The sequence below is a fragment of the Fomitiporia mediterranea genome (genome assembly GCF_000271605.1).
Source record: "Fomitiporia mediterranea MF3/22 unplaced genomic scaffold FOMMEscaffold_5, whole genome shotgun sequence".
Classification (NCBI taxonomy): Eukaryota; Fungi; Basidiomycota; class Agaricomycetes; order Hymenochaetales; family Hymenochaetaceae; genus Fomitiporia; species Fomitiporia mediterranea.
Window position 1 is genome coordinate 2530774 of NW_006760390.1, and position 18828 is coordinate 2549601.

Here is an 18828-nt window from a genome sequence, read left to right on the forward strand (position 1 = left end):
GGTCAAAAATGGGAAAATTAATTTCAAATAATGTTTATCATTATGTAAGTTATTTTTTAAGGTAAGGAATTGTGAAATGCCCCATGTGATCAACTAGACCGACCATGAGTCACCTGATGTCTCGTTTTCGATCTCCGACTCTTTTATGCACGTTTACGGACATATAAAGCTTGTAGACAACTCTGGTCTAAGTCACCAAGCCATCGAACCCACCTTCTACGTATGTGATACCTCTCTTATCAATAGACGACTTGTTAATCTGATTGACGAACTGACTGTCAGACTGATAGTTGACAAAACCTAGTGTTTACAGCCATGCCAAGTCGGGGATATACGTACAAGAGCTCTGGGACAAATTCACAGGCATGTACTCACTATCGTCACAATTCTACTGGTCTGCCGTCCGACTGACTATCATTGTTGTTGTTGTTGGAATTTCTCTTCGCTGTTAGGGCAATCATTATTGTGCCCGCGATTACGGATCTTCTGCAGCAAACCAGAACTCCTATCATTACTCTAATGGTAAGTCCCGCTGTTCTCACTATCGAAATGCGTTGAGCTGAAGGATTGGATTGTCAGCAAATGGTTCATACTATTACAGCAACCCTGGCGGAAGCACGTACTACGACAGTGGCAAGGGCCAATCGGTCTATACTCCTCCTGATGCAAATAACTCTCAAAGCAAGTAAAAGTATTGCTTGCCTTTATGGCCGATTTTCGAGATGGGATGGTTGAGAAAACGATTTGACCAGCTCCTTTGAGTATTTGTAGATATTATGCAAATACAGGATAGTCAATTTCTGGGTTACGCATATTTACACTAAATTGGTCCTTCATGCTATGGGCCATGTCCAACTATCGAGTGACGCACAAATTATTCCTCAGTAATTACCTTGATCATTGTAGATCTTCTCAGGCAGTGTCTGGAAGACGAAGGACATGCATGGAGCATCCGTTCTCGGACGGCTGTAATGAGATCGCAAAAAGAAAGAGGGCTATAAGTCCACGAAAGAACATGCCCACTTGAAGGCTTGTGCTGCGAGGACATGCACGCAGTTCTTCCCTGTGCCCGTTAGGAAAAGCTTTATGATTCATACTTTGTGAGTTTACTACTGGTCGCAGGCAGTTTCGCCGATTCGTTATTACCCGCCAATGCTCCAACACTATACTGGCGTGCGGCATTATCCAATCAGAATATAAGATTCGGTTTTTATGACCCGTCCAAAGTGGATCATCGCGTGGGTCAAACACCAAGACTTGAAGTTGCTGGGCCGGTATTTTGAAGGAAGGGAAAGAAAGAGAAAGGCAAAGGATGGGCTCACGGGTTTATCCGAAAGGCCGGACCGGTAGAGCCGGCCAAAGCAGCTCGTGGTAAAGAACGGTCATCAAAGTCATTCGACGGTGGAGATGTGCCGATTGACCCAAAGCTGCATCAGTCACGAATATTTTCAGTTAAAAAAAATACGTATTATACGCGCATAGCACTGACAATTGGGGAATTAAAGATTGAATAATTTCAATAATATGAATAAACGCGAATTGCGTGCATGGACGCGTCACTGCACGTGGCAAGATGGTCGAATCCTGTGTCAAAGACTACTATTGCATGTGTTGGTGAGCGACGCGTAATTGCCCGTATAGATACATCAGCTTGCGTGTGCGCCTCACCCGTCTTTTGTTCCCTTTCCTTTGTGCTCTCCTCTCATGGATTCCGCGGGTTCAACAGAAATACAAGCCCGCATCCAAGAGTTCTTGAACTCAAATCCTGCTGGTCTCAGTCGAGCTCTGAAGATGGATGATGATGAGGGCTTGTCCACACCTATCTCCCCAGTGGAGGAGTCACCAGACATTTCAGCGGACTCAGAAGAAGCTATTCTTTCCAGACAGCGAGCTGCTTTAAGAACGTATATCGATTCTGTGCCCTACGACTGCGAGTCACCAGAGGAGATGGAGGAGAAACTTGCGAATATTGTTGACATGATCTATATCTCAGCAAAGTCTGACCAGCTGGATCTAATGCGTAGTTGGGATGGGGTGCTTAGCACGTGTGTCGAACTTCCTTCTGGACCATGATATTGTATACTAACCTGTCATACGAGCAGTTGGCTTCTTTTGAAGTATCCCATCGTAAAAGCCAAGCGGATCAAGCTTCTTCAATATTATTATAATCTCTGTGTTGTACCGGCCGACTCTCATCTTGTAAATGAAAGGGTCAAGATGTTTGCTGCTTTGCTCCCGCACAAGCGCGATTATCTCGCATCACTTGGTGTGAAGGATCTTGTTCTTGACTGGCGACCTCTTTGGCGCGTATTAAAGAAGGAACTTTGGCCCATGAAGAGACTTATGGATCCTTCGTGAGTACACCCACTATCTTCGCATTGGGCGAAATCGTGACGTTATTGTGGTAGCCGCAACGTAGCAAATATCTATCTTCAACTTGCAGAAATGAGTAAGCGATTCTTTCCAGGAAACGAAGTCAAGAACATCTTGGGCACAATTTTGCCACTACTCAGTCCTGACGTAAGTATATCGACCAGTACCCGAAAATCGTATTAAGACATTGACTTCATACTGTTTACTCTAGACTTTTCTCAGCATTGTTCCAGTCCTAACGTCATTCATTCCTCATTCCCGCCCGCAAGACTACTTGCCTGCTCTGTTCTCAATCTGGGAAACATTTAACTCTAACATTGTAGATGAGAGAATGATCGAGCTTATGGCGGAGCTTGCGGAGGAACATGTCTCTGGCTCAGCTGGACCACTCGGAGAGGATGGAGCTACAGCTTGGAGCGAAGTTGGTATTTGGAATGAGCAGCAGTGGATCTTCCTCGCTGGAAAATGCCTCGGGTCTATGAGTATGATATCCTTTGTTCTTTAGTATTCATCTTATTTAATTATTGCAGATGTGCCGATTGGAGGCGCAAAGGTCTGTGGGACTAATATCAGACCTTGGTCAGATTGTGTTCATACCTCACTAGGGAGCGAGTACGACGGCCGGTCATGCGGATATGGCGGGAATGAAAAATAGTTTGCGAATCAAGAAGCCGATCAACAAGAATCGTTAGTGCTATTCCTCGTCATGTTTGACTATTTTTGACTATGCTCGTCAAGATGCCTTGGCAAAATTGATTGTCTATTCCATTTCAGTTGATGGACCCGTTAGAACTGACACGTCTCAAGCGTCTCACAAGCAGGGACAAGGTCATTTAGGCTTCCTTGCTGGTTCAAAAGCCCTAGACTCTCTGGAAAGGATTATAACTAGTGCTGAAACGTATTTTCACCCATCTAATTCTGGTCATTGGACACTCAGTGTAAGTATTCTAAGCTCTTTGTCTCAACTTTCCCCCCCTGAGCAATACATTTTAACCGCATAACTGCAACTGTAGCTCTCGAGCTTCCTGCAACGCCTTGCATCCGAGTTCTGTAAACGCTGGAAAGAAGAGGAGGAGCCGAAATGCAAGACACCAGCTGTGAGTCGATTTGACATCAGTAAAATAATGAGTAGCTGATCGTGTTGTCACTAGTCGCAGCGACTTACTCATGCTACCCGGCATTCGTTCGTCCTGCTCTTGAGGACACCCATGCTTCTTGCTCTATTCGCAAAAGATCCTCTTTCAATGGGGCTTGCACAGGGCGCGTTGAGAAGTTTGGCTTTGCTCGAGCCGGGGCTTGTGATGCCGCAACTACTGGAACGCGCATACAGTGGTTTGGAGGTCGTTAATGAGACTCACCGTACTACCGCAGTACTAAGTATGCTTTCTGGTGTTGCTCTTCCCCTTGTGTCAGAGCGGCTATGGCGTGGAGGACAAAAACATCTTATTCCACTTCTTGAGCTTTGTCTTCCGGGCATTGACCTCGTAAGTCCCTTTGCACGGACGTTAGCTATATTTATTTACCCTGGTATTCCTCTCTTCACGAATTATGACCGCAATAGAACGACCCATCTAAGACGATCTGTGCCACGCTTTTCATCTGCTCTGCTTTACAGCACGTTAGGGTTGGAGACCTCTCCATACACGCCCAGTCTGCTGGTATTATTGTTTCTGACGATGGCCCGTCTGATGAGATGTCAATGGACGTTGAGGGGGAATCTAGTCGCTTGCCCGATGGGACCGAAGGCTTCTTCCCAGTACTTAGTAAGGAAGAAGAACGTACGCTCGCCAGAGACAGCACGGCTGGGTTCGCAGGTGAGCAATTTCAGCAAGGCCCTACCACCTGCTAACTAATGCAAATCACAAAAGACTGGGTCACCTCGCTATTTCGACGTGTCTTCGCACTTTATGAGAACCTGCCTGAGGAAGGTGGAAGAAGGAATACGACGGGTGGAAAGTCAGAGGAAAGCGTCTTAAGGTCGATCAAGAACATGCTAGACGTTGTCTGCCTGCATCTATCTGATCCACTTTTTGATCTTGTACTGAGAGTTGTTTATGACTATGCAACGACGAATACGAAGTCAAACGCCGTGCGTGCGATTGGGCAGCTCGTGGCTTGCCTTGCTCGAGCGAAACCACAGTTGACGACAGATAAATTTCTCCCCTTCTGCGTGCAGCAGATCAAGGAGGAGTTGAAGCATGGAGCTTCAAGTATAAGGACGACTTCGTCACATGCGGCTGTTCCTTCTGACACAACATTACATTGGAGTGAGTCACATATTTGATAGCCAGACGTGCTGCTTGTTAAATATTAACTTTAGATATTTCCTTGCTGCGAGGGTGTCTTGGATACGGTGGACCCGCCGTAAGTTCTCCGGCCTCGGCTTTTTATCACGGTTAACTGACTTTTTCGCTTTTGAAGCTTCTCAAACACAAAGACATTATCTTGGACCTTTTGTCAGTCCTCATCGACAAGACGAAAAGTGAACGAGGCTTCAGCGGAGCTGGTCGCCTCATTCTACGCCTCCTTCATACTCTTTCTGGAGTATACCCCGTCAATAGTCGTTTAGTAAATACTGATGAATGGGAATCGGAAGGTAACCTTACGCATTTGTCTTGGATGACGAGCGCCTCACCGTTTCTTTAGAATTTAACAAGAACCATAACCTTTATTGGGGCCGATTCTATGAAGCTAAGGAGGTCAAGATTGAATGGCATGGTTTGTAATGTTAACAACTTGTTTTCCTGACAATTTCACGAGCATCTCTTTTTCAGTTCCGAGCAATGAGGAAGTTGCATTTGTGCTTCAAATTCTTGAGCAGATTGTTGAGCCCCTGCTTACTCGCATTGAGGACCTGCTTGCGGATACCAACAATTGGGACACCGCCGCACGAAATGATTTCTGCAGGTATAAGTATTCTTCATGTCGCAGGTCGTGTGCCCTCGCTGATATTTGTTCCCTAAGGTATCTGTATGCAGTACGGTCAGTCTGGGCCGGTCTCCCTACGTTCATTGAGGAGCCGTTACGCTCAGGAGAGCCGCTCCTACAAGAGGAAGATGGTAATACAGACAACTTGCGGGCGTTTGGACTGCCAGTAAGGGCAGGATTTGTGCTATCAAATCCTGAGGACCCGAAATATCAGACCGCTACGAAGCAACGAGCTCGTTTTGGACGTGTGATACATCAGGCTGCAATCGCGCTCCGTGGAAGTCACGGCGGAGAAGACCATATCGACGCTGTCATCAGTGTTCTGAGGGTAAGTTAATAGTCACTGCTGCTGGTTTGGGTGTTTAACTCCAACCAAGGCCCTCGATACATATCTGCTTGAATACGGAACAAGCAAGGCCAACTATACTGCTCTGCAGAAAAACTATGTTTTGGCACGCGAGTGAGTTTTCTAATCGGTCTAGTCATAGAATAATGTGAACATCTGAACCGTACACAGCGTGAACCGAATGTGGCCTCGTCAGAAAGAAAATACACGTCTTGTTTTCCTCAAGAGGGCCCAGGTTTACCATAATGCACGGTTGGTAACTCACTCAATCAACCGCTGTCGAACAGAATTCGACACGCTCTTGTTCGATGATTTAATCGAGTGTTCGCTTTCGCCTTATACTCGAGTAAGAAGGTACGATAAAGGTATATGCGGAACAAGAACTTAAACGGTTAACTATCTATCTTTTTCCCAGGCACGGACAAAGTGTTCTATTCTCCGCAACAGACGTACGTATAGCACAGATACGCTATTGGTCATGAAGGCTGACGAATTGGTCTTAATTATGCAGACCTACCCACTAAGTGTGCAATTTGTGCTGCCAAGGATGATAGCAGCATTAGCCCGAGGGACAGACCCAGATACCATGAAGGGAGCGTTGTATGTCCTATTGCATAAGAATTTCCGTGCGCCTCTTTCCAGTCGTATTTATTTGTGCCGCATATCATTTATTCCATTCACAATTTTAGGTCCTGTGATTCGACAAAGTTCGTACAAAGTAAGACTCCTAATGTGTTACGTCTGACCTTCAATCACTTAGACTACACTATTCTAAGCAACCTGGTGATTGCCCTTCTCGAATGCCAACATCAGGAAAAGGTTGGCATTCAGGAACTTCTTCCCATACTTTTTCATTAATCGATCATTTTAGCCGTCCGTCCAGAAGCTCGTTTCGTCACTACATAACGATATTGTACTCCATTGCACTGTCGAAAATGGTTTACGGAATATGGCCGCCTTTTTGGAAGGCTCCTGCTTCGCCCTCGCTCTCGGAGCTCTCCAGATTGTCTTTCCTAACAGGCAACCTGATGAACGAGTCTTACAAGCGGCAGTTTCTACTGCAGCCAGGAAAAAGGAGCAACTAGAAAAGGAATTTGAGAAGCTGGTAGGCATTCGGTTCAGGTTTTCACAATCGACATTAACATGTGGGTAGATCAAGGATGTAATTGATATCTCCAGACGTCCAACAACGCATGTAGGAAATAACGATCTTTTATTATGTAAAACTGTGCTAATGGAAACACTAGTGGAGATATCTTCAGATGGCCCTACAGTCACTCCCGCAGCGGAGAGATAGACCGCCTATACCAGACGCGGCTGAGACCCTTATAAAAGCAACAACCGAATCTCACCCACTCACCCGACTAATTGCACAAAAGTATATTACGTACCCTCCGATATATTTAAGCGTTTGTAATTGACTATAACACAGGGGACTCGTTAAGCTTCTCGCCCTGATCAAAATTCGTTCATATGCTAATAGCGACGAGGAGCTGTGGTTTGAGGAATGGAGAAATCCTTTACAGAGAGACATTGCTGTTCAAGATGAAAAGGCAATAGTTCAGCTCCTTCAACAACCTTTTTCAAATTCGAAGGGCAGCTCTTCGTGAGTCCGTCGTGTTTAAACTGACGTTGCTGTGTCATCCTTATAACAAACGATTATATAGTGAATTGTGTATAGATAAAATCACTTCCGGTTTTCTGATCTGGGAGCCAGTGATCAAGGCATATTCAATGCCGGGTTCTTCGTCCGATGTCTTACTTATGTGGGAAAGCCAGTCACAGGCCGCGTTAGACAAAATTGCGCCTATTATCCTGGAACCTGTTTACTTTTCTCGTTTGCTTTTGTTGTGGGCTCAGGAGGCGGATGCGAAGGGCGCGATGAATACTGATATCGATCTCCGGTACGTGAACGGTGATAAAACAGTCATCACGTGCAAACCTCTTTTGCCTCTATAGTTCGGACAATGTCCAATTCATGAAATCAATCGGTAAGCTGCAGCATTTGTATCATGGAATTCATTCTAATCCTCTCTAGCGAAAACATTTGGGCACAAGTGTCTCGACAAGATCTTGCCAGTAATTGAAGCATTGTTATTTGATTCAAATCGATTCAGCCAGCGAGCTGCAGCAGAAGCCCTTAGCGGCGTATGTCACATCTATAATTGTACACTCTTGGAACTAATATCTTCGCTGCAGCTGATTCGAGGCTCCAAGAACTGGCCTGAATCAAATCGTAGGGCACTTTGGGATTGGTTTATGGATCGCGTGGCAAACGTATTCGGCCAAATCAAACCCGACACATCTGCCCTTTGGGAAGCCTTCTTCCAAGTGCGTAATTGGTGTTCCTTACCCACAATAGTAGTGGACTAATTATCTAAACAGCATATTCTGATAGGCATGGACCCTCAACGGAACAAGCCCCTAGTTGATTGGATTTTGTCATTGCCACTCGAATTTCATAGTGACTCAGCATTCACTAGTGAGAACTCGAGCATATTTATATTTTGTACGGAACTAAGCACTGCCTAACAGTGAGTAAGTCTTTGGACCTCTTTTCAGCCCTAGCGAACGAGATGGGCGTCCGGTTCGGCGGTATATCCGACCACTACATCAATCTGCTCTTCGACAACGCGGACACAAATTATGCTGAGGTAAATGAACTTCGTAACCCGTTTCTGCCTTGTACATGCTGGATCTTTACGTGTTCATGTAGATTCGCATGGGGATCGCGCAAAATATGTATCTCCTAATGACATGCGAATGGTACCTATCATATCCATCTATCGATGCGTTTCTGCTGGCCTGCAGAGAAGAGCAGGACCCTCTGCGGATCCGGTGCGTTAATCTTACAAACTCGTGTGATGTTGCCATAGTTTATGTTTGTGTGAATACAGACATGCGAAGTACGTCGGACGGATTCACGACCTCATTGAAAAGCTTTCGGTATGGAAAACGGAGCGCCTTCCTCCTCCAAGAGTCACCCAATCACAGGTACGTGCCTTGGCAATAATGGATGATCATCCAAGATGTAACCGGCGAGTTTAATTCCCAGTTTGACAAAGTCAGTTTAACTGGTACGGGGATATTATCTCCTGTATCCTTTGCACACCTGATGACCAATTTCCTCAGCTTTGTCGTGGATATGGACCATCGGGCACAGCTCTGAAGCATGTACAATGTTCCCATATGTCATGCCTATGCTGTGGGTCATTCAAAGGTTTCCCACAACAGTCGCTCATGCCTTCCCATTTCCAGGCCTGAAGTATTGAAGATGACCGAACTCAATGATAACCGCGAGTTAACGATGTACAGCTCTGGTGTCTTATTCATTCTGTCGGCGGTCACTCCGCCGCGAGAGTACGCTGAGATGGTCGCTCAACAATTTATCACCACACTCAGGCAGTCATCCGTGCGTAGACGTCCAGCAGCCCTTTTTCTTTGTTTGACAATGGCATTTGTCCTTCATTACGCACAGTCATATAAGATCAAACTCACTGGCTTGCCGCTTTTGGCTCTTTTCTATTACCGCAATTTGATGAGCGTGTCCGAAGCATGTACAACGAAGATCATGGACGTCATCATTACGTGTCTTGCCGACGAAAACATCGAGGTGCGAGAGGTTGCGAAAAAGTTACTATCAGGACTCCTGCGGTGCACACAACGGAGGCAAATACTACCGCTGAGGGTGCGTTGAGTAGCTGTCTTGCGACAGGCTACGGTGCTAAATGGATTGATGTGCATTCAGAACCGATTCGTCGCTGTCGTGCGGGGTACCAAGTTGCCAAAGCGGCAAGATCCTGGATACGGCGATGCCCTGCGCACTCTTCATTCGGCAATTCTCGGCCTATGTGCCCTCATAGAGAGCTTCCCCTACAGCATTGAACCCTGGATGCCACCCCTGACAGAAGGTGAGGAAGTCTGGTGTTGCCGACGTTTGGGAACGAGCACTGACATTGTCTCTGACTTCAAAGTACTGGCACCGCATGCGTCCGACCCTCCGCCGATATCGACAGCGATCCGAAAAACTGCCTCCGAATTCAAGAAGGTAAGTCGTCAAGCCCTATGGTTGAGCCTTAGGATACTGATTGGTTCTCAATACTGGTACCTTCTGCAGACGCATCAGGTATGTGTTGAACTGTTCTTTGCTTCGATTCCTTTTTGGCTCCGTACAGCCCGATCTATCCCCGTGGTTGTCCGAGCCTGTCCAAACAACCTTCTAGTTCTCGTTGTAGTTCCCCGAACCGGTCGGAATAGCAATGAGAATGTGCCTTTGACCAAATCCTTCTCCCTTTTGTTTCAGGATACATGGCACGTAGACCAGCATGCGTTTAACGAAGACCAGTTACAAGATTTATCGAGCATGCTGGTTGGAACTTCATATTGTACGTATCGATTTCTTCTTTTAACCACTTGAGCATGACACCGGTTTCTCGCAGACGCATAACCTATCCAGAGGCTAGGTGTATTAGGGCCAGAGTAGGTCCGCCAGCAAGAAATGGAGTGGTGATATACAATACTTGTAGAGTAAGGGAGAAATAATTAGATCAAGAGGTACACGACAGTGATACTCGAGGATGTGTATCATTGATTAACAGACGGTCAGTGGAGATCGATTAGCAAGAGTTTGATTGGGAGTGGTTGCCGACTAGTGAAAATCAGTCCTCGTCAATGTAGTAAAGTAGTTGTGCTTCACCAATATGACAGTCCTCGTCAGCATATTAGTAACCAGAGCTGGCTTCTGAATGGCCGATTCTGACATCAACGTAAAGAGGGTGCATGTATGAAAGGAAGCGTGCGTATGCAGTAGCGGCACATCGTGCCGTGAAGTGACCGGGAACACAATTGTTCTCTGGGCCTGTCAAGAGTGATGCGACAAGCAATATGTCGTACTACGAAGTAGCTGAGTGCGAGCTTGGTGACGACAATAAACTTCGTGCGCAAACAAACAGCCTGAAGCACTTTCCTGTTCAAGGAACGGAAGCATTTTCTCTTGCTATATCGGGAATGCTTCCCACGATAGTATCATCTTTGCCGTGGCCGTGACATTATTCGCTCGTCTGCCTACGGTATCGCTTGTCCTCCTTGCCGCCAAACGTTGAGACCGTATACGCATTAGCGTCGTGTCTGTGACGAACCACTCTGCGAGCAGAGGGGGCCAGTCGACCTTTGGGAATATTTATTTGTGAGGAGTGACGAGTTAGTAACGTTTGCCTCGTGTTCAAGGTGCGTTTTCATCAACTTCACTGCCCCTACGACATCCCTCAGCCGTCTTCTCTTTCTTCCCTCTCTCTCCTCTTCACCTCTCCATGTCTTTCCTCCCATTTTCTCTCTGACTGTCCCCACCCGTCACTGAAGCCTGCCCTCAACCTTTCTCTAGTACGATTTACGAACGCATATCCCCAATCCTAGACTCTGCATCCATCGTCTGCCGCCCTTGCCCCGCAGTTTTTATCTCGTTTCAAACCTAGATCACTCAGTGGCGCTGCGCTCTGCATCGCCTCTCTAGTGTAGCTGTTCGCAGGCGCTCTTGGGCTTGTTGCACCGGAGCCATCCTCTCCAGCGTCGTTCAGCGTCACGCCGATCGTCCGTTAACCAACTTATTCTTGTTTTAACAACGATATCAGTTATCCTGCATCTTTCTTCTGTTTAAACTCAAAACCGACCGGAATCTAATTTTTATCCACTAGTGAGTGATGGCAGATATTACCGTCTCGTGTTTTTTTTTGGGATCTCACCCTCGTTGTCATCATCGTGGCCAGTTTTCAGTGCACACGTCTGACATGAGCTCGTCTCCTGCGGTGTCTGCCTTCTATCCCCAGTCTGACCAGCGATCGGGCAAGCCGCTCACGCATCAGTCAAAATCTTATGACTGGACTCAACCTCACGATTTGAGAGATAGTCACGATGGTCTTGACGTACGCAATTCCTCCTGAGTTCTAGCTTCTCGTCTCGTTGATGCGTTGCTTATTTGTCAGCGTTCAACTCCGCAAGACCGTTCATCCCCAAAGGAATCTCAGTCTTCTCGTCGTACAGGTTCTGGAGTCCAGAGGATGTCGTTTTCTCCGTCCCCACTTATCGTATCAAGTCAGCCAAACTCGGAGTATATGAAGTCAAACCCTAAATCTGCCGCTCCTCTCGAACCATTTGTGCGTGACAGCTCGGTGGACGATTTCGCTAGCGGTTTGCGTCGTGCCGGAAATCGATGGAGCTTCAATGGATCTGAAAAGATCGTTGAGCCTAGCCTTGCGAGCTGGGACCTTGTGGATGAGATCGGAAAGCTGGGCATCGCAAATGATGCAGGCGACGTCACAGATGGTACTACAACGCCTCCAAAGAACAACATGCGGGACGTTCTCCATATTCACGAGTCGAGTCCATTGGACACGTCTTCATCCGATACTTCCTTGGATTCCACTTCACCTCAAAATGCCGAAGGTGCAAATCTACCGTCTCACTCTCGCGAGTCTTCGACCGACACACTCAATTCGGAGAGCTCTGTGCGAAGCAATGCTCACCTGAGTTCCCTGAAGAGCGTGCCCTTCTCTTCTGATCTCACGAAAGACAGGCCCAGATCATTTAGCGGTGCAATTTCGGACGTTGAGCTGCGCCGTTTGCAAAATATTCCAACTCCCTCTCAGCTTCCGGAGTCTCTGCAAGATAGAAGCTCGCCCTTAATCAGGGAAGTCACCGGTGGAGACAACAAACCACTATCTTCGGTTCCTAGCGGCGAAAATATCGGCGGACAGGCACAGCCCATGTACCCTTCCTTGGCTGCGTATCCCAGCGCTCAGCAACAACAGAATACTCCAGTGCGTCTTCAGGCTAAGAGCCCTTTAAATCATCAGCTAACCGCTCTACTCTAGTTTGTTGGTTTGCCCCTGCAGAATGTGCCGGGCCGCCAAGAAGAATTGCAGGTTGATCCTATGATCCAGCCCCGTCAACAGTTTGTCAATAGCGGTCAAAACCTCACTGGACCTTTCATTCCTGTTCAAGCGAACGGGCCTGTGCGCGCTGGCCACTCGGACATCATGCCTTATCGTCAACAAGTTCGCGGAATGAACATGTTTCAACCACCGATGCAGATGCAAGCACAAGCTCCTCCGGCGCTACTTTCAAGTCCTACGAACTTTGCTTACCAAGGCGTACCAAATCCTCCCGGGCACCACAATGCTCTTTCGTTGGGTACTTCACAACAGATGTATAACATGATGCTTCCGATGGACCCTGCTGTTAACCGTACACAGCAAGTATTTCGGGCAGGACATCAGCATTCCGCATCTGATCCAGCGAGCCTTCGTGATGCGGCCCAGTTACTTCTCAATGCAGGTGTGCATGGTATGCAGGGTATGCAGTTCCCGCCCACCCCCGCCTTAACCCCGGGTTTGTATCCACCTATGGCTATGACACCGCCTGTTTATGCAAACCAGTTTTTCCCTGGTGCGAACCCTCAGCCTCAAGAAGTGTACAGCCAGCAAGATATGATGAGTGTTATGGGTAGATCACTGCCACACTTCACTGGAACAAATGGTGCCCCGACCACCCCTCAAGCGGCGCAGACGAACTTCGCAGCGTCGCCGAGCCCACCAAATTCGACTGGGCCGAGTGCCAACAACAGAAAGCTAGGATTGTACAAGACCGAGCTTTGTAGGAGCTGGGAAGAAAAAGGAACTTGTAGATATGGTCCAAAATGCCAATTTGCGCATGGCGAGGAAGAGATACGCAAAGTTGCTAGGCATCCTAAGGTGATTAACATGCCCTTGTGATTAGTGTGTTTAGGATGCTGACTTTATCTTTCATTCAGTACAAAACGGAAATCTGCAGAGTGAGTAGATGAATTGTGTTCTGTTTAATGGGTCTTGACAGGACACTGACCATCGTCTCTTACGTTTACGTTCACAGACCTTTTGGGTCTCTGGATCATGCCCGTACGGGAAACGTTGTTGTTTCATTCACACAGAACTCCCGACATCAGGCACCCCTCCTGGTGCAACTGGCGCTACTGATGGCAATGCTCCCCCACCCCCGCCGCAAGATGGACGCACGCGTTCAATGAGCACGAATAGTGATCCGAACGAGGGCCAGACATCGCTTCTTGCTCGAATCAAAGGAAAGAATAAGTCTGACGATAGTACGGGCTCTGCTACTCCTACTGCTACATCGGCGATACAGAGTCCAGCTGGTTATCAGTTCGCGCACAAACCACCGAGTGGCGCGCTCCGAGTAGATACGAATGTCGAAGCTCCTATGGCGACGAAGCAAAACAAATCGGCGTATCCGACTTTCGCGAACACATCCATCCAGGCTCTTTCTCCTGGACCGGTCACTGCTGGTCCTGACTTCGGTCGGCACCTCGGGTCTGGCAATGTGAACCTGAGTGAAATAAATCAAGTTCGTCGATCAAAATACGCTTATGCTTTTAACATTAGAGTTCTGACAATCTGTTCTAGCGCATAAATGGAAATGCGTCGACTCCTAATGCTCGTCACTCGTATACAAGCTCGGAGGCCAGCATTGCGTACGGACAGCAACCCCAACAGCAGCAGTCGCGCAATGTTTCTGGCGGATCGTCGCCTTTTGGGATCCTTTCTACGCAGACAGACAGTCCCGCGACGACTAATGCGCCTGGAGGACATGGCCTTGGTCATGGTCATTCGCGCTCTGGAAGTGCGAGTAACTGGGGCAGCTTTTCACAGAAGAGTCACCTTGCTGCAAGCGCAAGCCCGTACACGCACACTCCGTCGCCCGGAAACGACGGTATGTCAACGAACACCGCAGCTGCAGCTTCACCCTGGGGCCCGAGCGACCTCAATGCTAACACAAGGCAGTGGTCCTGAACTCTTGACGATGTCGTAAATGATGTGTTATGTTTAATTCTTAACATGGGGCCTACCCACGGTCATACGGCTCCCGTCGCAGAGCAGTATTGGCCGTACACCTGACGAAACCGAATGATTGTTACGGACTTCACACTAAACTTAAACAGTACTTTTCTTGATTTCTATCTACGATCTGTCATCATCCAACAGCTCTTCTATGTGCTGAAGTGCCGTAGATCAGGTTGTTGGGTTCAATGTCTTGCTAACTTTAGTCCTGAATTATTCTTCTCAATAGTTCTTCGGATGGTTTTACCCTCGTTTTCTCTCACATTCACGCGAACCGCTTTTGCATTGCACAACGCTTTCTTGCTGCACTTTTATCCTGTTTCATTGCCCACTGCCACTCTGCGTATCGTCTCTTATGTGTTATAAATAACGTGAATTTCAAAAGGCTTTCTGGATAACGAGTGATACGCTAGACGTTATTGATTGCATATAAAGCAATATTATACATCAACATCGCCTTTCGACGCGTTGTGTGTGGAGTTGCGGCGCACACGTCGCCGACTTGGCTGTCTTCCGCCCCGACATCCGGCACCCGGAAGATCCGAGCAGAGCGAAGGTCCGGACACTAGAAGACGCCGTTACTTGTCTGTTCTTGCGTAAAAACAGCGTGCTTGGAGTCGCGATCTTCTCCCGTTAATTTTTTGTCTTGGGCACAATGATAGTAGTTACTACAGGCAGCACCACCAGGTCATATATAGCACAGGATTTTCCATTGGTTTACGCCGTATCTGTCGGAGAACACGTTCAGTGGGAATTGAAGGGCTGAGGAGCTCGGCATAACTAATATAGTGGACCAAATGACTAGTTGGCAAGGCTTTGAAGCGCCACGAGCCAAGGTATCATTCCTTCAAATAGACGCTTGGTCGAACAAAGGCTATGACCAAGGTGTGTATGGCGCTATATGCTTGATTTTTCATATGTGCGAGGAAATGTCATAGTCCAGTTTCCCGGATCCGATACCCGCAAGTACGGGCTCTTAACGAATCAGCGCTCATATATGCACTGAGGAAAGGAGATAGTAGCCTCACCGCGTGTTCTGCAGTGCAACAGATGCCATTGCCTTGTCTGAAGTGACTTTATCCGAGTCGGCGCAGGAATAACACAGCCAATCTGGTTACCATGTTTTCTTGCACCTCTCTGGAAGCGGAATAAGCGGTGTGACATAGATCCATCAATGAGACATTCCAGCATACCACCAGCATTTGATCCAGACAAAGACAGTCTGGCAGGTTGCGCATCCTCAGCTTGCGGAAGCACTTCGCCGTCAGTCATTGTATACAAGTATCGCACGTCCCGTTGAGCATTGAATAGCGAGCCGATCAGAGCTGTCCACGGAAGAAGCCTCCCAGTTCACATGCACATTCTCGCCGCAGGCCCAAGTGAAATTCGGGTATACATTGCGCTTATATCCGGGAGATCCATGTATGTCGACATTGAAAAACGGGTCCAGTGTGTGGAGATAACCATTACTAACACCCGCATTGAGAATGTGTGCATGTCCGCTCATCTCGGTTCTCGTGAAAGCTGCTGCTTCTCGCGCGCGAATCTTATGTATATGAAAGGCCGGAAGAGAAGACGTTCAATGTGGTAGTAGAGCATTGAGTCAGGAAGTAAGCGTGTTTAGTACGTCGGCGGACGATGGGCGGGTGCAGATCGAATTAACTCAAGCTCGTAAGCCTTGAGGATGATGGGGAATCCGTCAGGGTTAGTCCGATGCCGACATGGTATGATCATGTCTGCGACGCAGTCGCAGTCGAGAAGAATGTAAGAAAGAACTAGGAGGTTTGATGTATGTAAATAATGAGTAATTGTGGCCGTTTATTGAACTAGATCATACATTATGTAATCACCCACGTCATTTTGGAAAACACATGCTGTCTCAGTCGTCACTCCCTCACTCTCACTGCTCAGTCTTTTGCTCCCAATATACATCATCTCCCTCAATCTCCAAGCTCGTCGTATAGTCACACTCTACTAATTCTGGCTTACGTGACGATTTACGTCCTTAATCGCGTCGAATTGTTGTCAGCAAGCAGCCTTCAACTTGCTTATCGATTGATTAATCTCGTCTCAAGCATATTGTCACCGATCGGTCTATTGCACGCCATCCACTTCTTTTTTTTTTTGAAACTATGGCACCGCCAACCATTGGTCCCGAGCTTTCCTCTTCGCCGTCTCCGATGGGTACGCCTACAGCGAATCTTAGTTCTGCTTCTCTCAGGAGAAAATCGATCTCATCACTGCGAGGGAAAAGTACGGATTCTGTGAAGAGTAACTATTCAACGGTATCCAGGACTTCAAGCAGCGCGTCCATACCTTTCTCCTCAGATGATGAGGTCGAACCTGTTCAGGAAGATGGTGTTGTACATACAATGGGGAGATTACACGCGAAGTGAGTAGTCTCGTGCCTCTGACCAGGCATCGTCAATTGAGTGGACGTCAGCAGGTGGCATGATTTCATAGTAGCTTCATCTTACTGATACCGGCATCTTGTTCTTAGACGTTACAAAACGCTAGAGTTTGCTAGTGATCTACTTAAAATTTTGGTGTCGTTAAGAATTCCGACATGGGCTTCTGCAGGATCACTGTCACCAGAAGGTGTCAAGGTCTTCAAGGTCTCTGGATCCCTTACGAATGCTGTATTCTTCATCTCATACCCGAACAGCCCGTCACTGAAGACTCTCCTCCTCCGCATCTACGGACCTTCATCTTCCGAGCTCATCTCTAGGCCACGCGAGCTACACACGTTGCATGTCCTCTCATCGAGATACCGGATAGGACCTCGGGTCTATGGTACCTTCGAGAACGGTCGGGTGGAGGAATATTTTGATTCCACTGCTCTTACTGCTTCAGAGATCCGTGACCCAGTCATAAGTGGTTGGATTGGATCTCGAATGGCAGAGCTCCATTGTGTAGATATTGAGGCTATCGAAGAAACAACGCCAGAGACGCGAGGCGAGAATGTCGGTTGGGATACTGCTGCGCGGAAGAACTTTCGCGAATGGACCCTGCCCGCCCGAGAAGTTCTTCGGTTGAAGTCTGTCAGCGAAGATTACAAGATTACTCTAGATTTTGACAGATTTGTAGACGAATGGGGACGTTATATGTTATGGTTGGATAAATGGGAGAGAGCACATGGTGCTAGTAAACGTGTTTTCGCACATAACGACACGCAGTACGGCAATCTATTGAGGCGGAAAGAAATAAAGGAAGGGACCCCTGAGCACCGACAGGTAAGGTCTCTTATTCAATTTCCCGAATGATTTCCTTGTTTATCCTGACTGCCTCCATTGATGCTATACTCTTAGATCATTGTGGTGGACTTCGAATATGCCGCTCCAAATTCGGCTGCCTTCGATATAGCTAATCATTTTCACGAATGGACGGCAGACTATCACAACTCAACGCCACATATTCTCGATCCTAAACGCTATCCGATCGAGCAGGAAAGAAAGAACTTCTACAAGGCGTACCTCACACACGCCTGTCCCCCTTTCACCACCACTTCCGTGGCGACCGATGTCAACACTCCTTCTGCGAAACTCGTAACCGTTGGATCGGGAGGTGATATCCCCTTGGACCTGACAACGGAATCTCAAAAACTGGAAGCTCAGGTCAGGGTGTGGAGTCCTGCATCTCATGCCATGTGGGCAGTATGGGGACTCGTTCAGGCCCGCGAAGATTTGGAATTGGCTGCACAGGCACAGGCAAAGGGAGCCCAGCCGGACCGACCAGAGTTTGATTATCTAGGCTATTCTCTTTGTCGTGTAGAAAGGTTTAGAGCGGAACTAAAGGCGCTCGGATTGTGAGCAATCACGGCGCCAGGAAATAGGGATGGATTTGGGTTACTATACAATCAGGGATCTTTCGTATATTCGTATGTATATTTAATCATCCCTCAGTCGTTCCCATAATTTTCCTCATGCGTCCGCTCTTCTGCCGATTGTAACCTAGGTGTACGAAATACCGATCTGCTGGTGTGAATTCAGTTCCAGAGCTTAGCTGCGGTAATTCCGGCGGATTGACGCATCCATTCCAAATGATAGAACCGTTTCATGCCGTACACAGACGATCTTGATTGTGCATCTGAGGAGACCTCGAGTCGCTCTCACAATTTTGCGTACCCCTTGCTTCTTAATTGAATCGTTTCTTCCTCATCCGTTCAGTGGAGATCTAAAGAGACGTGCTCATAGGCTTCCTCATGGCGTCCGCCACCAAGACTTCCCTTCCCGGTAATGGAAGCCATTCTTTAAAACGAGTTTAACAAAGTCATAACGGGATTACATTGCTTCAAGC

The 18828-nt window shown here is 47.6% G+C and overlaps 5 protein-coding genes across 5 annotated transcripts; 4 read left to right on the forward strand and 1 right to left on the reverse strand.

The window, feature by feature from the left end:
- Nucleotides 1–228: 228 nt before the first annotated feature.
- Nucleotides 229–1207, forward strand: FOMMEDRAFT_121947 (uncharacterized protein). Its single transcript, XM_007265820.1, has 3 exons — nucleotides 229–363; nucleotides 453–522; nucleotides 580–1207. Exons 1-3 carry the CDS (start codon nucleotides 316–318, stop codon nucleotides 687–689), a joined length of 228 nt encoding a protein of 75 aa, XP_007265882.1. The 5' UTR covers nucleotides 229–315; the 3' UTR covers nucleotides 690–1207.
- A 443-nt stretch (nucleotides 1208–1650) lies between these two features.
- On the forward strand, nucleotides 1651–10360 carry FOMMEDRAFT_167503 (uncharacterized protein). The gene is made up of 42 exons (XM_007265821.1): nucleotides 1651–2045; nucleotides 2103–2354; nucleotides 2409–2520; nucleotides 2585–2855; nucleotides 2904–2926; nucleotides 2979–3060; nucleotides 3112–3311; nucleotides 3387–3470; nucleotides 3525–3857; nucleotides 3935–4187; nucleotides 4242–4640; nucleotides 4694–4737; nucleotides 4795–4969; nucleotides 5020–5091; nucleotides 5148–5280; nucleotides 5338–5629; nucleotides 5679–5761; nucleotides 5819–6001; nucleotides 6063–6096; nucleotides 6159–6273; nucleotides 6337–6354; nucleotides 6408–6466; nucleotides 6519–6752; nucleotides 6801–6842; nucleotides 6895–7025; nucleotides 7080–7253; nucleotides 7315–7551; nucleotides 7607–7638; nucleotides 7686–7795; nucleotides 7847–7978; nucleotides 8033–8129; nucleotides 8183–8301; nucleotides 8364–8485; nucleotides 8545–8641; nucleotides 8703–8724; nucleotides 8780–8852; nucleotides 8906–9059; nucleotides 9126–9335; nucleotides 9396–9695; nucleotides 9765–9773; nucleotides 9951–10032; nucleotides 10087–10360. Exons 1-42 carry the CDS (start codon nucleotides 1705–1707, stop codon nucleotides 10092–10094), a joined length of 5943 nt encoding a protein of 1980 aa, XP_007265883.1. The 5' UTR covers nucleotides 1651–1704; the 3' UTR covers nucleotides 10095–10360.
- A 1070-nt stretch (nucleotides 10361–11430) lies between these two features.
- FOMMEDRAFT_155406 (uncharacterized protein) lies at nucleotides 11431–14484 on the forward strand (the record flags this gene model as incomplete). Its single annotated transcript, XM_007265822.1, has 6 exons — nucleotides 11431–11565; nucleotides 11626–12459; nucleotides 12514–13392; nucleotides 13452–13472; nucleotides 13550–14038; nucleotides 14098–14484. 6 exons carry the CDS (start codon nucleotides 11431–11433, stop codon nucleotides 14482–14484), a joined length of 2745 nt encoding a protein of 914 aa, XP_007265884.1.
- A 782-nt stretch (nucleotides 14485–15266) lies between these two features.
- Nucleotides 15267–16149, reverse strand: FOMMEDRAFT_19548 (uncharacterized protein; the record flags this gene model as incomplete). The annotated part of the gene is made up of 2 exons (XM_007265823.1): nucleotides 15726–16149; nucleotides 15267–15669 (listed from the first exon to the last, which is right to left on the reverse strand). A coding segment is annotated over exon 1 (239 nt), but the record flags the coding sequence as incomplete, so codon positions are not given.
- A 340-nt stretch (nucleotides 16150–16489) lies between these two features.
- Nucleotides 16490–18827, forward strand: FOMMEDRAFT_19550 (kinase-like protein). Its single transcript, XM_007265824.1, has 3 exons — nucleotides 16490–16924; nucleotides 17033–17765; nucleotides 17841–18827. The coding sequence occupies exons 1-3, from the start codon at nucleotides 16665–16667 to the stop codon at nucleotides 18339–18341; spliced, it is 1494 nt and encodes a 497-aa protein (XP_007265886.1). The 5' UTR covers nucleotides 16490–16664; the 3' UTR covers nucleotides 18342–18827.
- Nucleotide 18828: the final 1 nt, after the last annotated feature.

Bases quoted from the DNA above. Each gene is read 5' to 3' on its own strand.
- FOMMEDRAFT_121947 (XM_007265820.1), top strand. From the start codon at position 316: ATGCCAAGTCGGGGATATACGTACAAGAGCTCTGGGACAAATTCACAG. The intron at 364-452 runs GCATGTACTCAC...CTTCGCTGTTAG, and splicing joins GCTCTGGGACAAATTCACAG to GGCAATCATTATTGTGCCCG. The intron at 523-579 runs GTAAGTCCCGCT...TTGGATTGTCAG, and splicing joins CTCCTATCATTACTCTAATG to CAAATGGTTCATACTATTAC.
- FOMMEDRAFT_167503 (XM_007265821.1), top strand. From the start codon at position 1,705: ATGGATTCCGCGGGTTCAACAGAAATACAAGCCCGCATCCAAGAGTTC. The intron at 4,641-4,693 runs GTGAGTCACATA...TATTAACTTTAG, and splicing joins TGACACAACATTACATTGGA to ATATTTCCTTGCTGCGAGGG. The intron at 6,002-6,062 runs GTACGATAAAGG...TCTTTTTCCCAG, and splicing joins CCTTATACTCGAGTAAGAAG to GCACGGACAAAGTGTTCTAT.
- FOMMEDRAFT_19550 (XM_007265824.1), top strand. From the start codon at position 16,665: ATGGCACCGCCAACCATTGGTCCCGAGCTTTCCTCTTCGCCGTCTCCG. The intron at 16,925-17,032 runs GTGAGTAGTCTC...TCTTGTTCTTAG, and splicing joins ATGGGGAGATTACACGCGAA to ACGTTACAAAACGCTAGAGT. The intron at 17,766-17,840 runs GTAAGGTCTCTT...CTATACTCTTAG, and splicing joins GGACCCCTGAGCACCGACAG to ATCATTGTGGTGGACTTCGA.